Raw genomic sequence first — 17,703 nt, 5'->3', positions numbered from 1 at the left:
AATTAGACTGATTCTGGTAAAGATGGTGTACCATATAAAGCTTATTTTAAGGTACTATATACGTATAACATAATACACAGTAAACGAAGACAGTCATCATCGCAGTATTCATATTGAATGGGTATGGATGTTAATTTAAGTCCTGTCTGAAACCCCAGCTAAAGACATTATTAGCATACTATTTTAGGTGACATTCGGAAGATATACATGTGAAAGTCGGCTTGAGACTCATTTAAAACGCACAGAAATATATTACATACCTCACTTAAAAGAACTTCAATATTATATACAATATGTATGTTCTTCTGCTTTTGACTTAAACAGGAATCAGTGCAGTATAACTGGGATTTCTGTAATTATACGACTGTGTTAAAACTTTTACGTTAGCGCTTGAACAATTAAAGCCACACACTTTGCCTCTGACCTTGAAATAAAATACATGGTAATCAATACATAAAGATGAAATTTGCAAGTGTCCATTAATTTAAATCTTTAATCTGTTAAGTATATACACATTTTTTTCTCTTACTTTTTTATAATTTGAAACACGTGTTGCATACGAATCTTCGATAACTACTTCTATGGCTATACACACCCTAAACGTATGTGTTTATGACTTGCTATGTATGTTACACGAATTTTACATGAATGTCATAGGAATGTATATATTACTATATGGCAAAAATAAAACGTCTGCACAAAAAAACACTTTCAAAACAAGTCCTGTTAATCATTAAGTATACGATACATCACAATGTATGTGTTACTGCAGTTTGTTTCACTTTTGAGCACCAATCGAGAAAATAGTTATACCGAGTTGAATTTCGTACATTTCGATGGATCTTGTTATACCGAGTTGAATTTCGTACATTTCGATGTATCTTGTTATACCGAGTTGAATTTCGTACATTTCGATGGATTTTGTTATACCGCGTTGAATTTCGTACATTTCGATGGATCTTGTTATACCGAGTTGAATTTCGTACATTTCGATGGATCTTGTTATACCGATATGAAATTCGTACATTTCGATGGACCTTGTTATACCGAGTTGAATTTCGTACATTTCGATGGATCTTGTTAAGAGTAACCATTGAAGTCACTAACGTTGATATTGAAATAACAAACACGACCATGTAAAAATGATTTAGCTTGTTCATTGGCAACATTAATTTAAATATTGTAATAGTGATTTGCCATGTCTTCGACTTGCGCCAGTACATTTTAGTCGTTCCATTTACACGTTCTTTCAATTGTATTAGTACAAATTGACACTTAAAAGTTTAAAACAACAAAAGAATGGTTAAAATATCCGAACGTAAAATTCGGTTATATCTATTAATACATATATCTACGTTCAATAGTATATTTTCAAAATCAACCTATGCAAATTCATATTTAAAACCAAAAATTAAGAAGTAAAAGTTTTTAAAAACACAATCGCTATTTCGTTTCCTTTTAAATTCATTGTTAAACATTAACATCGATGTATTTTGATCGATAACAAACGAAAGTTGAGAACGATACATCTCACTAGCTAAGCGCTAAAATCATAGAATATTCCTGAGACATACTGTTGTACAAAATGCTGTGTCTGGGAACGCTTTCAGCCTCTGATTTACCTGAGAGTGACGACTGTACGGACTGATGTGTCTGGGAACGCTTTCAGTCTCTGATTTACCTGAGAGTGACGACTGTACGGACTGATGTGTCTGGGAACGCTTTCAGTCTCTGATTTACCTGAGAGTGACGACTGTACGGACTGATGTGTCTGGGAACGCTTTTAGCTTCTGATTTACCTGAGAGTGACGACTGTACGGACTGATGTGTCTGGGAACGCTTTCAGTCTCTGATTTACCTGAGAGTGACGACTGTACGGACTGATGTGTCTGGGAACGCTTTCAGTCTCTAATTTACCAGAGAGTGACGACTGTATGGACTGCTGTGTATGGGAACACTTTCAGCCTCTGATTTACCTGAGAGTGACGACTGTACGGACTGATGTGTCTGGGGACGCTTCCAGTCTCTGATTTACCAGCGAGTGACGACTGTACAGACTGATGTGTCTGGGAACGCTTTCAGTCTCTGATTTACCTGAGAGTGACGACAGTACAAAATGCTGTGTCTTGGAACACTTTCGGTCTCTGATTTACCTGAGAGTGACGATTGTTCAGACTGATGTTTCTGGTAACACTTCCAATCTCTGATTTACCCGAGAGGGACGACTGTACAGACTGCTGTGTATGGGAACGCTTCCAGTCTCTGATTTACCTGAGAGTGACGACTGTACGGACTGATGGGTCTGGGAACACTTTCAATCTCTGATTTACCTGAGAGTGACGACTGTACGGACTGATGTGTCTGGGAACGCTTTCAGTCTCTGATTTACCTGAGAGGGACGACTGTACAGATTGCTTTGTCTGGGAACGCTTCCAGTCTCTGATTTAACTGAGAGTGACGACTATACAGATTGCTGTGTCTGGGAACGCTTCCAGTCTCTGATTTACCTGAGAGTGACGACTGTACAGACTGATGTGTCTGGGAACACTTCCAGTCTCTGATTTACCTGACAATGACGACTGTACAGACTAATGTGTCTGGGAACGCTTCCAGTCTCTGATTTACCTGAGAGTGACGACTGTACGGACTAATGGGTTTGGGAACGCTTCCAGTCTCTGATTTACCTGAGAGTGACGACTGTACAGACTAATGTGTATGGGAACGCTTCCAGTCTCTGATTTACCTGAGAGTGACGACTGTACAGACTAATGTGTCTGGGAACGCTTCCAGTCTCTGATTTACCTGAGAGTGACGACTTTACAGACTGATGTGTCTAGGAACACTTCCAGTCTCTGATTTACCTGAGAGTGACGCCTGTACGGACTGATGGTGTCTGGGAACGCTTTCAGCCTCCGATTTACCTGAGAGTGACGACTGTATGGACTGATGTGTCTGGAAAGACTTCCATTCTCAGATTTACCTGAGAGTGACGACTGTACGGACTGATGTGTATGGGAACACTTTCAGCATCTGATTTACCTGAGAGTGACGACTGTACGGACTGATGGGTCTAGGAACGCTTCCAGTCTCTGATTTACCTGAGAGTGACGACTGTACGGACTGATGGGTCTAGAAACGCTTTCAGTCTCTGATTTACCTGAGAGTGACGACTGTATGGACTGCTGTGTATGGGAACACTTTCAGCCTCTGATTTACCTGAGAGTCACGACTGTACCGACTGATATGTCTGGAAAGAATTCCATTCTCTGATTTACCTGAGAGTGACGACTGTACGGACTGATGTGTATGGGAACACTTTCAGCCTCTGATTTACCTGAGAGTGTCGACTGTACGGACTGATGGGTCTAGGAACGCTTCCAGTCTCTGATTTACCTGAGAGTGACGACTGTACGGACTGATCGGTCTAGGAACGCTTCCAGTCTCTGATTTACCTGAGAGTGACGACTGTACGGACTGATGTGTCTGGGAACGCTTTCAGCCTCTGATTTACCTTAGAGTGACGACTGTACAGACTGCTGTGTATGGGAACGCTTCCAGTCTCTGATTTACCTGAGAGTGACGACTGTACGGACTGATGTGTCTGGGAACACTTCCAGTCTCTGATTTACCTGAGAGTGACGACTGTACAGACTGCTGTGTATGGGAACACTTCCAGTCTCTGATTTACCTGAGAGTGACGACTGTACGGACTGATGTGTCTGGGAACACTTTCAGTCTCTGATTTACCTGAGAGTGACGACTGTACGGACTGATGTGTATGGGAACACTTTCAGCCTCTGATTTACCTGAGAGTGTCGACTGTACGGACTGATGGGTCTAGGAACGCTTCCAGTCTCTGGTTTACCTGAGAGTGACGACTGTACGGACTGATGTGTCTGGGAACACTTCCAGTCTCTGATTTACCTGAGAGTGACGACTGTATGGACTGATGTGTCTGGGAACGCTTCCAGCCTCTGATTTACCTGAGAGTGATGACTGTACAGATTGCAGTGTCTGGGAACGCTTCCAGTCTCTGATTTACCTGAGAGTGACGACTGTACGGACTGATGGGTCTAGGAACGCTTCCAGTCTCTGATTGACCTGAGAGTGACGACTGTATGGACTGATGTGTCTGGGAACGCTTTCAGCTTCTGATTTACCTGAGAGTGACGACTGTACAGATTGCTGTGTCTGGGAACGTTCCAGTCTCTGATTTAACTGAGAGTGACGACTGTACGGACTGATGGGTCTAGGAACGCTTCCAGTCTCTGATTTACCTGAGAGTGACGACTGTACAGATTGATGGGTCTGGGAACGCTTCCAGTCTCTGATTTACCCGAGATTGACGACTGTACAGACTGATGTGTCTGGGAACACTTTCAGCCTCTGATTTACCTGAGAGTGACGACTGTATGGACTGATGTGTCTGGAAAGACTTCCATTCTCTGATTTACCTGAGAGTGACGACTGTACGGACTGATGTGTATGGGAACACTTTTAGCCTCTGATTTACCTGAGAGTGTCGACTGTACGGACTGATGGGTCTAGGAACGCTTCCAGTCTCTGATTTACCTGAGAGTGACGACTGTACGGACTGATGTGTATGGGAACACTTCCAGTCTCTGATTTACCTGAGAGTGATGACTGTACAGACTGCTGTGTATGGGAACACTTTCAGCCTCTGATTTACCTGAGAGTGACGACTGTTCGGACTGATGTGTTTGGGAAAACTTCCAGTCTCTCATTTACCTGAGAGTGACGACTGTACAGACTGATGTGTCTGGGAACGCTTCCAGTCTCTGATTTACCTGAGAGTGACGACTGTACAGACTGATGTGTCTGGGAACGCTTCCAGTCTCTGATTTACCTGAGAGTGACGACTGTACAGAATGATTGGTCTGGGGACGCTTCCAGTCTCTGATTTAACCTGAGAGTGACGACTGTACAGACTGATGGGTCTGGGAACGCTTCCAGTCTCTGATTTACCTGAGAGTGACGACTGTACAGATTGCTGTGTCTAGGGACGCTTCCAGTCTCTGATTTACCTGAGAGTGACGACTGTACGGACTGATGTGTCTGGGAACACTTCCAGTCTCTGATTTACCTGAGAGTGACGACTGTACGGACTGATGTGTCTGGGAACACTTTCAGTCTCTGATTTACCTGAGAGTGACCACTGTACGGACTGATGTGTCTGGGAACACTTCCAGTCTCTGATTTACCTGAGAGTGACGACTGTACAGACTGATGGGTCTGGTAACACTTCCAGCCTCTGATTTACCTGAGAGTGACGACTGTACAGACTGATGGGCCTGGGAACACTTTCAGCCTCTGATTTACCTGAGAGTGACGACTGTACAGACTGATGGGCCTGGGAACACTTTCAGCCTCTGATTTACCTGAGAGTGACGACTGTACAGACTGCTGTGTCTGGGAACACTTCCAGTCTCTGATTTACCTGAGAGTGACGACTGTACAGACTGCTGTGTCTGGGAACACTTCCAGTCTCTGATTTACCTGAGAGTGACGACTGTACAGACTGCTGTGTCTGGGAACACTTCCAGTCTCTGATTTACCTGAGAGTGACGACTGTACAGACTGCTGTGTCTGGGAACACTTCCAGTCTCTGATTTACCTGAGAGTGACGACTGTACAGACTGCTGTGTTTGTGAACTCTGCCAGTCTCTGAATCTGTACACCCGATGCCTCCTTCTGCCATTTGTAGAATGCTGGAAGTAACATAAGTTTAAGTAATAATATCTAAGTTTGCTTAGACTGCATGTATGTGTTTTTATAAGCGTTTAAATTTTGATAACCTCGCATAAAACGTCTTAAAACGTTAAAATCGCGCAAACAATTACTAGGTCGAATGGCATATCATAAACACTATAGAATACACATTGTATTATTAATAAAGAAGCATTAGATACAACTTTCTTCCAGGTTTATATTGAGCATGTGTGCCAATGAAATACTGAAAAAGAGCTGCGTTTCATGTGCGTTTCATCAATCGAGTCTACACAACAAAGTCCTGGACGTATCTATGAACCTGAGGTTTGAAGCCATCCGTTCGATAAAGCACTAGAGACTTACACATAACAAAACTAACATATCCGTCTCGAATAAATAAAACCATTTACAAATCAGAAGCAAACTGTATATACAGTTTCAATGAATGTATCTGTTAAAAATAGTCAAATGTTTTGCACTTCGATTTCAATACCCATTCAATCAAAATGATATATTATAAATGCGTTAACAAGTAAATTTTCGAGTTTAACTTACTGTCTCCTGCTACGACGATTTCATCAATATGAGAACAGTTCACAATAACCTCAAGTAAATGTCAAAAGGAAACCAAATTTGAGGGATAGGTTGAATGGAAAAATCCAACTACTTTTGATGTCATTAACACTCGAAAAGAATTTCCGAGTATCCATAATGAATTAGTGGTTCTTTAAATAGATGTGATGTAAACGATATAATAAAAAAGACAAGATGAACAAATAAATCACTTAGCGATGAAAATGCAAAGTGTAGCTTTAAAGGGGCGTTGTCACAGATTTTGGAAAGTATTCAAGTTTGACAAAAATGCTTTATATTGATAAATGTAAACATTGGAATTTAAAAGCTCCAGTAAAAAAAAACAGGAATAAAGTTAAAAAGAAACAAAAAAAAAGTAACTCTCACTTGAGCTCGAACCAATGACCCCTAGAGTAAAAGTCTATCGCTTAGACCACTTGGCCAACCGTCCTCTCACTTTATATTATAAGCAATCCTCGTAGTATCACAAATAAAAATACAACGACAACAACAGAAATATCCAAATTATTTAATCGTTTGCATCAAAATACGTATATAAGTGGTTAATGGTTGAATAAAAGACTTCCGGATAGAAACACGAATTCTCGACTGGTTATGTTTATGTTGTATAGTGAACACGTGTTTACATTGTGTAGTTGTAACGTGTTTACATTGTGTAGTTGTCATATGATTGTATTCATTGTGTAGTGGTCACGTGTTAAAATTATGTAGAGGTCACGTGTTTACACTCTGTAATGGTCACGTGTTTACATTGTGTAGTGGTCACGTGTTTGGTCACGTGTTGACATTTTGTATGGTTCACGTGTTTACATTATGTAGTGGTCATGTGTTTACATTGTGTAGTGGTCACGTGTTTACATTCATCGCGTAGTGGTCACGTGTTGACATTATGTACAGGTCACGTGTTTACATTCTGTAGTGGTCATGTGTTCACATGGTATAGTGGCCACGTGTTTACATCGTGAAGTGGTCACGTATTTACATTGTGTGCAACTACATGTATGTTCTCTTAATTAGTCAAAAGTTAGAAATTTACTTTATAAAGGCTTATAATCAATCCTGCCACTCTATTTCACTTCTTAAATGTGTTGTTATCGTGGATCTGTGAACCTGATGGATCTTTAGCAAATAAATTATACAAAGTAGTGTAGTTTGTTTCTAAATCCCAATAAAGTAATGCATCTATATTCCCGTGGGGGACTTCAAACTGGAATCTAACCCGGGAATATATACTTTTATTGTAATTCATGATTCGTTACTATTTCACTGGGCAATTCAAGGTTCAGGTTACCGAGGAAGGGGGTGGGGGTCATGGTGCACGCCCCCCCCCCCCCCTCGTTATCTTTACCCAGACAACCCAAACCTACCCAAATCTTGTTAATTATCCCCAGGCTTTTTGAAAAGCGTGATGATATTGTGGTTATCTCCGTCGTTCGTCCGTCTGTCCGTCCTGGCCACCATCTCCTCCTACACTCTAAGCACTAGAACCTTGAAACTTACACACATGGTAGCTATGAGCATATGTGCGACCCTGCACTATTCGGAATTTTGATCTGACCCCTGGGTCAAAAGTTATGGGGGTTTGGTCTCACGGGGCCTGGTTTAGGCGAGATCGTTCGACGATCTTGCCTACATTGCGAAAGAATTTAAACCGCATACAATTATATCATCTCGACATTCAGCATTTCGTTTGGGGTTTTCCGGTTCCATTTAGGATTCCGTAAACGCATGTGTTATTTCAGGCATGTGCCCACCCGTTACTAGTAACTAGTATATCTATATATGATCTGAGAGAAGTTGTCATTTCATACCATATTTTATTAAACGAGATCAGGGATTTTGATAGTCAATGAGTCTGTGATGAGCTTATTCACAAATTTCATAGACGAGTTTAATAAAGGATCGAATAAAATCACAACGAGTTTCATGTCATTTTTATAACATGCAATTACATTTGAAAATAGGAAGAAATTATTCATGAAAACGTCATGATTACAAAGGAATGTTTTTAACATTTATTGACGTCACTTGACGTTTCAAACTTCTGTCAGCGAAATAACGTTACGCGTTTGATCAGTCAAACATACAAGTAGCCCATGGAAAGACTTTTAAAGCTATATTTTACATTTTTAAGATAACAATTATTCAAAATTATTATTTAAGATCGAAAACAAGTTGTTGCATATAATGAATTAAGATATTATTTTAATTTCACAATAATTAAGAAAATAATATTTGAACAAATATAAAGATTGGTAATAAGAGTAAAAAGTATTTGTGGTAATCAATAATAATTTAACTTTTTCATGAATGCTGTCTGGATTTGATATTGTTAAACAAAGGAAAATGTGTAATAGTATAGCCAGGTAATTGTAACCGGTTTGCACTTCCAAGAAAATATTAAATAGCTCTATTGTTTTTGCAATACATACATACATTGAATATGTCACTGATCGTCCGCCTCACAAAACGGTGAATAATGGGAGCAGTAACTTAATTGCAAATGCAAATAAAGAACACCTAAGACTATTGCCGTCTTCCATCTTCATGAAACTTGGTCACAACGTCTGTCTCCATAATATATGTCTATATCGGTTGAATTTAAAACTGGTTGGCGTTGTGTTTATAACACTTTTACTGGGTTGAATAAAATAAAAAGCTTATGAACACATTCAATATTTATCGCGAAATTCTTTAAAAAACTTTGCCAAACTATTTGTCAAATTGATATACCGACCTAGTTTGATACTGGATCATATGTGAAAAAATAGGTCAAATGATGGAAAAGGTTTGCGAAAACAATAGAGGTCATACCCATTACACAATCTTAATGAAACTTGGTGAAAACATTTGTGCTACCGGTATATACATGTATATCTCGGTCGAATTTAAAACGAGGTAGCGTAGGGTAAAAACTAGGTCACTAGGTCAAATTTTAACAAAGCTTGTGAACACTTTAGATGCAACATTTATTGTCCGATGGTCTTCAACCTTTATCTGTATATTTGTTGTAATTATTTCTCATACAAGTGGGATATGCTACATGTCAACTGAAAAAATGGCCGCCATGAGGGGTGAAGTGTTCCTTATTTGTATTCGATCTTCACCAACCTTTATATGTATATTAGTCCGAATTATTTCTCCGACACGTGGGATTTGGTATGAGTGGTGCAGTTTTTCTTAAGTAACTATATTGAAACCATTTGAACAAGCAAGAAGTCGCGTGCTTTACCAACTGAAACGTGCTCAGAATATCAAAACTTGTGTTCTTATGTTATTCTTCATTGAGCAACAAAAGACTGTAAGAAGAACTAGTATTCAGTAATTGATAAGTAGCCCCGTCTGTTTCTATAAGAAAATGAATGTCACGGACCTCAATCTACCATGTCAAATTCGATTCATAAAATTATTTAAATAAAACTGCAAAAATTAATATTTTCCGCACTTGGCTAACCAGTATGTGCTTATGTTTGCATTTTTTGTAAAATGGAAAGTTGGTTTTTCCGGGAATGATTTTAAGCTTTTGTGGAAACGCCAGGATCCATATACGCGTATCTACATGTATACCAATACATTTTGTTGTCTTTTGGGCGGCACAGCTGAACCAGATGTTGAATTCCATGATCATCCTATGAAATGAGTTGAAAAATCCGCATTAGAAAGTTTAGTGCTGAATCATATTTTAAGAAAATATTCGAAGTTGGCTTTGAGTTGTTAGAAGACATTATTAAGTGGTTTGCACGTAAATAATTGATAGACAACAAGTGGGATCGTGGGGACTGAGCACATGCAAATTAAGAAACATAATACATGTACATCTACTTAAAACAATGACGATTTTTTCAGAGAACACTTATAGCTCGAGAAAACGAGACACCATCAAAATAGATTTCGTTGAATACGAGTTTCGGTTAAATACGGAAAATAATTTAAAATATTTGTATAAGTACAAGAATATTCGGTCCAATCATATAGACGTCAATCACTTAAAGCGGTCCAATCATATAGACGTCAATCACTCAAAGCGGTCCAATCATATAGACGTCATTCACTTAAAGTGGCCTTTTCACAGACTTTGGCATGTATTGAAGTTTGTCGTTAAATGCTGATATTGATAAATGTTAACGTTGGATCTAAATAGCTCCAGACGTAACGTCAAAAAGTCTGACTACACTTTGTAACATCAAAACGACGTCAAAACGACGTAAACAATTAATAACTCGGCGTAAATTCAACACATGACGTTTGACAACGTCTCGATATATTATGTTATATTATCAAACTGCATTTACAACGAAAATGACAGTCACACAGTTAGGTTTTAACGAGCATCCTTTGACATGTTCATACATTCGAGTATTGATGTGTGTAGATATTCTGGCACTTTAATTGTATCTTTGCTACTGTCAATCTGTGCGCAAATGTATAAAATTGATGCTGCGGGAACAATTGCGTATGGACTCCTAATCAAAGAGTATCTGTTTTCTCCGACTTTGTCTGGAGTATAAGTCTATCGCTTAGACCACTCGGCCGTTTGTGCTCAGACAATGAGGGATGTATTCTATACTTTATATAAGCAATCCTCGATGTATCTCAAAATAGTATCTCAAACTATAACGACAACAACAGAACTCCAAATTATTCAATCGTTTCTCGTTGAAACGCTTTATAAGTTTCAGGTTTTTAAATCGTCAAAAGATGCATATAATGGATATTTTAGAGCCAGGTAATGTTTAGTATTACTGTTTCCTCACAAATATCATAACTGCAACGAAAATTTGCGAATCCGAAACATTTTTTTTTATTTTGTCAATTTACCAAAACGTGAAAAGGCCCCTTTAAGTGGTTTGCAAGTAAACAATTGATAGACAAGTGGAATCTTGGAGAATGAGCACATGCAAATTACAAAAACATAATACTTCTACTTTAAACAAGTACGATTATTTTAGAATTACACTTATAGCTCTAGTGAACGAAACGCCATCAAAATAGATTTCATGGAAGATGAGTTTCGGTTAAATACGGAAAATTATATACATGTTCATACGTGAAACAATGAATGGCCCAATCCTATAGATGTCAATCACTTAATACAACAACGCAAACCACTTCATGTCGATGACATCAAACGGCATGACTCATGTAATTATTCACTAAGCGCGTGATTCGTGTGTGCGCATGCACAGGTCGTCAAAACTTAAAAGCTAATTAAAAAAATAATGGCCGCTCGGCATTCCTGCTTTTATACAATTTTATTGCCACGTCAGCACATCCCGTTTGGGGTTTTCCGGTTCCATCTAGGATTCCGTAAATGCAAGCGTTAAGTAATGCATGTTGCCACCAAAACTAGTTTGTAAAAAATATCCTGTCTATGTAATGTACATTTCAATAGTATCATAAATTATCAATCATCAAATGCAAAAACTATTTGACTGTTGAGTTATAAGTTAAATATTTATAATAAAAAACAACAGCAACATTAAACCCGTTGCACAAAGTAGAATAATCGAAAATAGGCATATATAAATATACTATACTCTGCATATATTTTTCTACAGACAATCATATTGAATTACCGAACAATTCGTTATTACTTGTATCGAGATGTTTTACGTTTTATTTAAAAATTATTTATTTATTTATATTTGGAATTGTGTTGATTGTACACAGCGGAAAAACACGACCCATGCGCCTGCGTTAGATGAATGTGTACTTCACAGCCCGTGGAATGTTATCTAAAGAGACATGGTCTGTCATGCATTATTGGTTTGATACATGTGGTGAATGAGCGAATAAACGTGCGAACGAATGAATGAATCCAATTTAAAGATTAATGCATCGCAAGGGACAAGTGATTGACAATAGTATATAGAAGTCCGCGAGGCTGATCAGGGACAACACTTACCACCTTAACTTTATTTTTCTCTTTAAAGAGCATTCCTTCAAACGTAAAATACAATTTAAGCGGAAAGCCTCGTCCCTGTAATCTCGTGCGCGCTGCACAGGCTCATTTGGGAGGACGTTATGAGCACATGCTATAAGCCCAGTTTTCCCATAAAGACGCCCATATAATTAATTATCGAAACGATCTAATGGGATTCTGAAGAGAAATTGTACATTATATGTACGTACATGTTAATAATGTAACTATGTTCGGTAGTTTTGCGTTGTGTCCAAGTTTCTTCCGTGTGTTGCATGGCGCTTAATACGTTTACTTAACAGGGGGCATGCGTATACACGAGCTTACCTGCTTTAAGTGAGGTTAGTTGGAATTTACTTCCAAGATGGCGTCGTTTTTGTTATTTTCGTGAAGGATTAGCAAATATTTTCACCCGGTTATCCACTTTGTATTTATATTTATTTTATATGAATAAACTCTTTCGGCTCTACGGTGTGTGTGCTTCCCTCGGGTTTTTGTTTCAAGATCGTAGACGTCAGGATAAAATAGTTATTGAAGGAAAACCGTCCACAAATATGTTGTCTACTTACGGGTCGTTCGATAAATTGGATGTATAAAATATCATTTTCTCTTATAAAACACAGTATTGACACACGTGAACAGTAAAATATAACTAAAATCATGATTATTTTATTCTCCCGACGCCGTTTGATCTATGATAATTAATTTATTGGCAAAAATATTGGTTTAAACCCCCTTTTTGGAACTGACTTTAACAATTCAATGTTAGGTTTTTTGTATGATAAATAAAATACCTAAATACCATGGTAATGTCAGTGTGAACTTCAATCCATCCTATCTCGTTTCAGAAAGGCATACACATTGATGATTGCTTTTTTAAATTAAATGTCAATAATTATTCAAAATCACTATATATATGTCCTCTGTTTGTTGCATATTTAATAATGTGAATGTTATGTATTGACACTATTAATTCAATTCCATAGGCAATAGTTTGTTTTCGTGTAATCATTTAATGATTTATATTTTAAGTGACTTAAAAAAAAGTTGATTCTAAGTTTACTGTCTTATTATACAGTCACTGAATAAATGTTCCTTGCATACATGTAGATGGATATTCCACAGCATACCCACTTCAATTAGCCATGAGATGAGTAATCAGTTTCATCACATAAAGCAAAAGTCAGGAACACAGTCAGAGGTTATACATTTTATTATCCTAATACATGACTTATTTTCGAATAATTGTGATAACGACAAAACATTGAAATTTGAGCTTGTAATAAAATTGCACATGTTTCATTTTGTATTATATAACTAGTGTTCAACAATATAACAAGTTTGGCCAAAAAAAACAACCTTGTATAAAAAACTGAGACTGTAAGCATTGACCTGAATCTATGTTCTCACATATGAGCCAGTCTCTGGGAACACCAGGCTTCACGCATGTGAGTAACGTGTCATCCAAGATTAGCAGGTGACGTCCCAGAAGGCTATTTAGGGCGACACTTTCAGATTTGATGCAAAACTTTGTTTAAAGGAAATCTCTTCGAAACATAAATACAGCCTATGCATAAAAGTGTTGTCCTTGATAAGCCTGTGCAGACTTCACATGCTTATCTGTAACTATATTTTATGTACACGTATTAAGCTCGCTTTTCCCAGAGACTAACCCAAGTCTGATACTTAAACAAATATATGTAATCAAATGTCAACAGGTTCACTAAAGATTCCCTAAGTTGAAAATGGAAAGGAAAGGTTTGTAGCAAAACAGTATATACGCCAATTTGAACCCATTCTTCTGAAATAAGACGAACAAATATACAAAGCTGGGTGTACAAAGTACAGCTTATGGATTAAATTGCTGTATACAACGGCACATGCAAAGAATGTTTATTTAAATGGAACCAAATAAAAATTATAAAATTGTAGTTAACATATATGCCACTACAGACGTCTTAGTACTATAGGGCATTCATCATCTAATGAATACAAATTGCAATTTGGAATCCTACTTATTGACTGACAGTAGCAAGATGTATCTAACCTCTAATATCAACCGATCAAAATCTGTATACTTCCACATTTAACAAATTACAAGTATAATAATGCATATCATTATTGTAAAGTTGGTCACCGAATCTGGTATATAGTACTGTTGGTGTATACATGTCACTTCTCATTTTAACCAATATAGCCCATTGTAATTAATTTGTCTAAAAACCAGTTATAATTTTATTTATATTCAGCAAGGTTAGAGTTCATTGTAAATATATTGAATCCTGTACTTACACCAGAATTAATTACACATTTATTTAACTATATTTTCCACCGTAACTCCATTCATTTGCTTAAAGAGCTAACCAGAGATCCTGCCCTTTTCAACCTCACTTCTATATTCTGGAAGCAAAAATACTATTCAAAATGGCTACCAGCTTCCAAACCTGCTGGGCATCAGAAGGCAGTTAATTGAACATTGAATCTCCATTAATAACTAATAAAAAACTACATATAAACACCACCGTCATTAGACTACAGTTTAATACAGAAAACTAGGATACTAAAATAAAAGTCTCAACAAATAAAAGCCTTGAAATACCTTTTTTTCCAGATTTGATATAACCCTATACAGCTGCTATCCTAGCACTTAGTTCCCAGTTTCTATATTAACTGACAAATCCTCTCAGATGCTGCTGGCTGCTGGCCCAGGAATGTGAGTAATGATATAATTGAACATAGACTGGTACCCCACATCCTTTACATTCTATGAGAACTGATGGAAGTAAATTGGAAAAATACCTTGTTGCTTGATTTATAACTTTTAAATAAATACTGATAAGAGTTGCATAAAACAGAAAATACAAAGCATAAAGATATCGATTGAAGAGATATATCAACTTTAATCTATGCAAGCAAAATTGGAAAATATGAGAAAAAAGCAACATTTTTTGCTATCGAGAATATGCAGACATTCCAAAAAGTGCTGGACCATCGGACCTGACCGATACTTTATAGACAGGTCCGATTGAAAATACCATGTGAATCGCCTGTCCGAATGTCCGGGAAATTAATCAAGAGGAAAAGTGTATTTATTTAATAGACTTTAAACCTGATGAAAAGAAAAAGCGAGATAAAATGAAATACACGCCCAAAAGATGACATCATATTTTTGTTTACAATCATGATGTGTTATTGCGCATGCGCACCTGAACACTTCCTGCCATGCTAGTAAATTTGTGTCACTAGTCCTTTTCTGGTTTAACGAAAACACAGGCAACAATGGGTGACTCATCAAGTGCACCAGTCTAAACTGAGATCAATAACAGAGCTGAGTTGTAATCATAAAATATTACCTCCCTTGATACGTTTTTAGAATTACCTCCCTTCGTACAGATTTTCAACACTGGTAGAAACTGATGTTGATTTTTTTAGCTAAACAAACATTATTCTTATGAATAAGGGAACCACAGTAATACTGCTACTTTCAGAGAACTTCTCTTTAACTTACCTCAACAACTTTGCACTTGTGAATAATTTTGCTTATTATCCAATTATGACACACCTAAATAAAGTTAACAGTTCTCCAGTGAATTTTACCATGTCGATACATGAATGTAAGTCTGCATGCTTGAGCGGCTTAGGAAAAAGGTAGATCAGATAACGCTCTTCTCACTGCGAATGTAAGAATATGTCTAAATAGAACTGCTGATCAAGCATAACATTTTCTTCACCTCACTGAGCTTTGAGTCTATGTTTCTTACTTCTTTGCGCATGGAAGATTCAATCAAAAAACAGATGAGCTTATAAAAAAAACTGTTGTCTTCTATATTTCCCGTACAAATTTGGGTATGCATAAAAATTGCTATATGATTTTATTGCATACTTTTTTTTAAATGTGACTGTCTGATAACAAAATGTATTTACCGTTTTGCATTGAAATATGTATATTGTTATTATATGGCATACTGGTTATTTTAAATGACAAAAAACATATTATAATATATGAAATTAGATTTCAAAAATGTGTGAACATGTTCAAACATCATTGAAGTGATATAAGCTTACAAATAAGGTGATAATACCAGTACCCTATTGTACAAAGTGTTTTTTACAAAGTGTTTGTCCACAAAACATTCAACCTTCAGACGTATGTATGAGAGTGCAACCTTCAGACATGTTTATCTTAGTGAAACCTACAGATATGTTTATCAGAGTGCAAACTAGAGACATGTTTATCAGAGTGCAACCTACAGACATGTTTATCACATCAAGTAAATGACGCTGCTTAGCAATAAACTGATAATACAAAATACAATACAGACATATATATGATAATCCTGTGCAGTCCGCACAGGCAAATAATACAAAAATTGTATAAACATACATACATGCATTAAAACTCATAATTTCATCATGTAATGGTGCATTTGTTATCAATAAATAAATAAATAGATTGATAAACGTTATTGTTAAGTTCGGTAAGCTGTCATTCGTCATTTTCCTATATTTTCGTGCGCTATTGGACTTTCCATTTTATTAAATTTAATTTCGTCGTGTTGTGTATACCGGGATCTTCATAAATTGTCGTATGTCAAATTATTGATTTCTTAATAATTAATATTTCTATCCGTCCTTCGATTGTCTATCTTAATATTGTAATTCCTTAATTTACAAAATTAATATTTCTATCATGTGTCTAGTTCAAATAGCGCTAAACGCTAATACTCTCTGGTGCATGAGAGACGTAAATAACTAAGTTGGTGTAAAACAGCCCATGTTATTCCCTGAAACAATATCATAATATGCACTGCATATTATACCAAAGCAACATAAATATTTGCATGCACAAATATTATTTGTGGAATACATATTTATACGTATATGCGACGAAGTTGATACTCATAAATTAACAAATCATACAAAATACTATTCTTATTTATCAAGCATTAACATTTTTCAAACATTAACATTGTTCTATCAAATTATAAAACAAAGAAGTTATGTTTTCATGAGAAACTGTTCTATTAGTTTTGCTGGTATTATACTTATAAAATAGCGATAATTATGAATTACATAATCCTTATATTTATTCCGACATTGTGCAGTTAAATAATTTTCTTCAATACCCTATATTGAACTTACTTAAAATGAATGAAAGTAGCGAACAATAGTTTGAGTATGAAAATATTCATTTGCAGCAAACAATTTTTTAAGTGTGAAAATAAGTAAATAGTAACAAAGATCTTACCTGAAACAATATTAGACAATGCACTGTAGGGGCGTAGCTGCTATAAGGCACAGCACGGGCCTAGAATTGTTGTTTAACGTGAAAACAAAATAATGTTTCAACTTCGAGAAACGCATTAAAATGTTGACCCTGAGGTGGATAAGGTGTTAGAAAACTGCATTTCATATTGACATAATCCTCAGACAATGGATTCTGGTCGTGTTCATATCTT

The 17,703-nt window shown here is 36.8% G+C and overlaps 3 protein-coding genes across 5 annotated transcripts in view; 1 reads left to right on the top strand and 2 right to left on the bottom strand.

The window, feature by feature from the left end:
* Positions 1–17,703, top strand: part of LOC127837545 (endoplasmic reticulum transmembrane helix translocase-like) — a 154,968-nt gene that overhangs the window by 76,417 nt on the left and 60,848 nt on the right. The window lies entirely within an intron of this gene.
* LOC127837546 (uncharacterized) overlaps positions 1–17,703 on the bottom strand; it is a 64,762-nt gene that overhangs the window by 4,408 nt on the left and 42,651 nt on the right. Inside the window, exons 1-2 of one of the 3 annotated variants that reach the window (XM_052364734.1) lie at positions 6,286–6,366; positions 5,636–5,729 (exon numbers count right to left, since the gene is read on the bottom strand). The exons of the other annotated variants lie outside the window; for them this stretch is intronic. Of the exons in view, the coding sequence (XP_052220694.1) occupies positions 5,636–5,719 (84 nt within the window). The 5' untranslated portion in view covers positions 5,720–5,729; positions 6,286–6,366. Of the gene's footprint in view, positions 1–5,635; positions 5,730–6,285; positions 6,367–17,703 lie in introns of those variants that run through there. 3 annotated transcript variants of the gene reach the window in all.
* LOC127837548 (uncharacterized) overlaps positions 1–17,703 on the bottom strand; it is a 59,544-nt gene that overhangs the window by 17,282 nt on the left and 24,559 nt on the right. The gene's annotated exons all lie outside the window — the stretch shown is intronic.

The sequence above is a fragment of the Dreissena polymorpha genome, chromosome 7 (assembly GCF_020536995.1).
Source record: "Dreissena polymorpha isolate Duluth1 chromosome 7, UMN_Dpol_1.0, whole genome shotgun sequence".
Taxonomy (NCBI): Eukaryota; Metazoa; Mollusca; class Bivalvia; order Myida; family Dreissenidae; genus Dreissena; species Dreissena polymorpha.
Note: the sequence above shows the minus strand (reverse complement) of the source record. Positions and strands in the feature narration are given on the sequence as shown.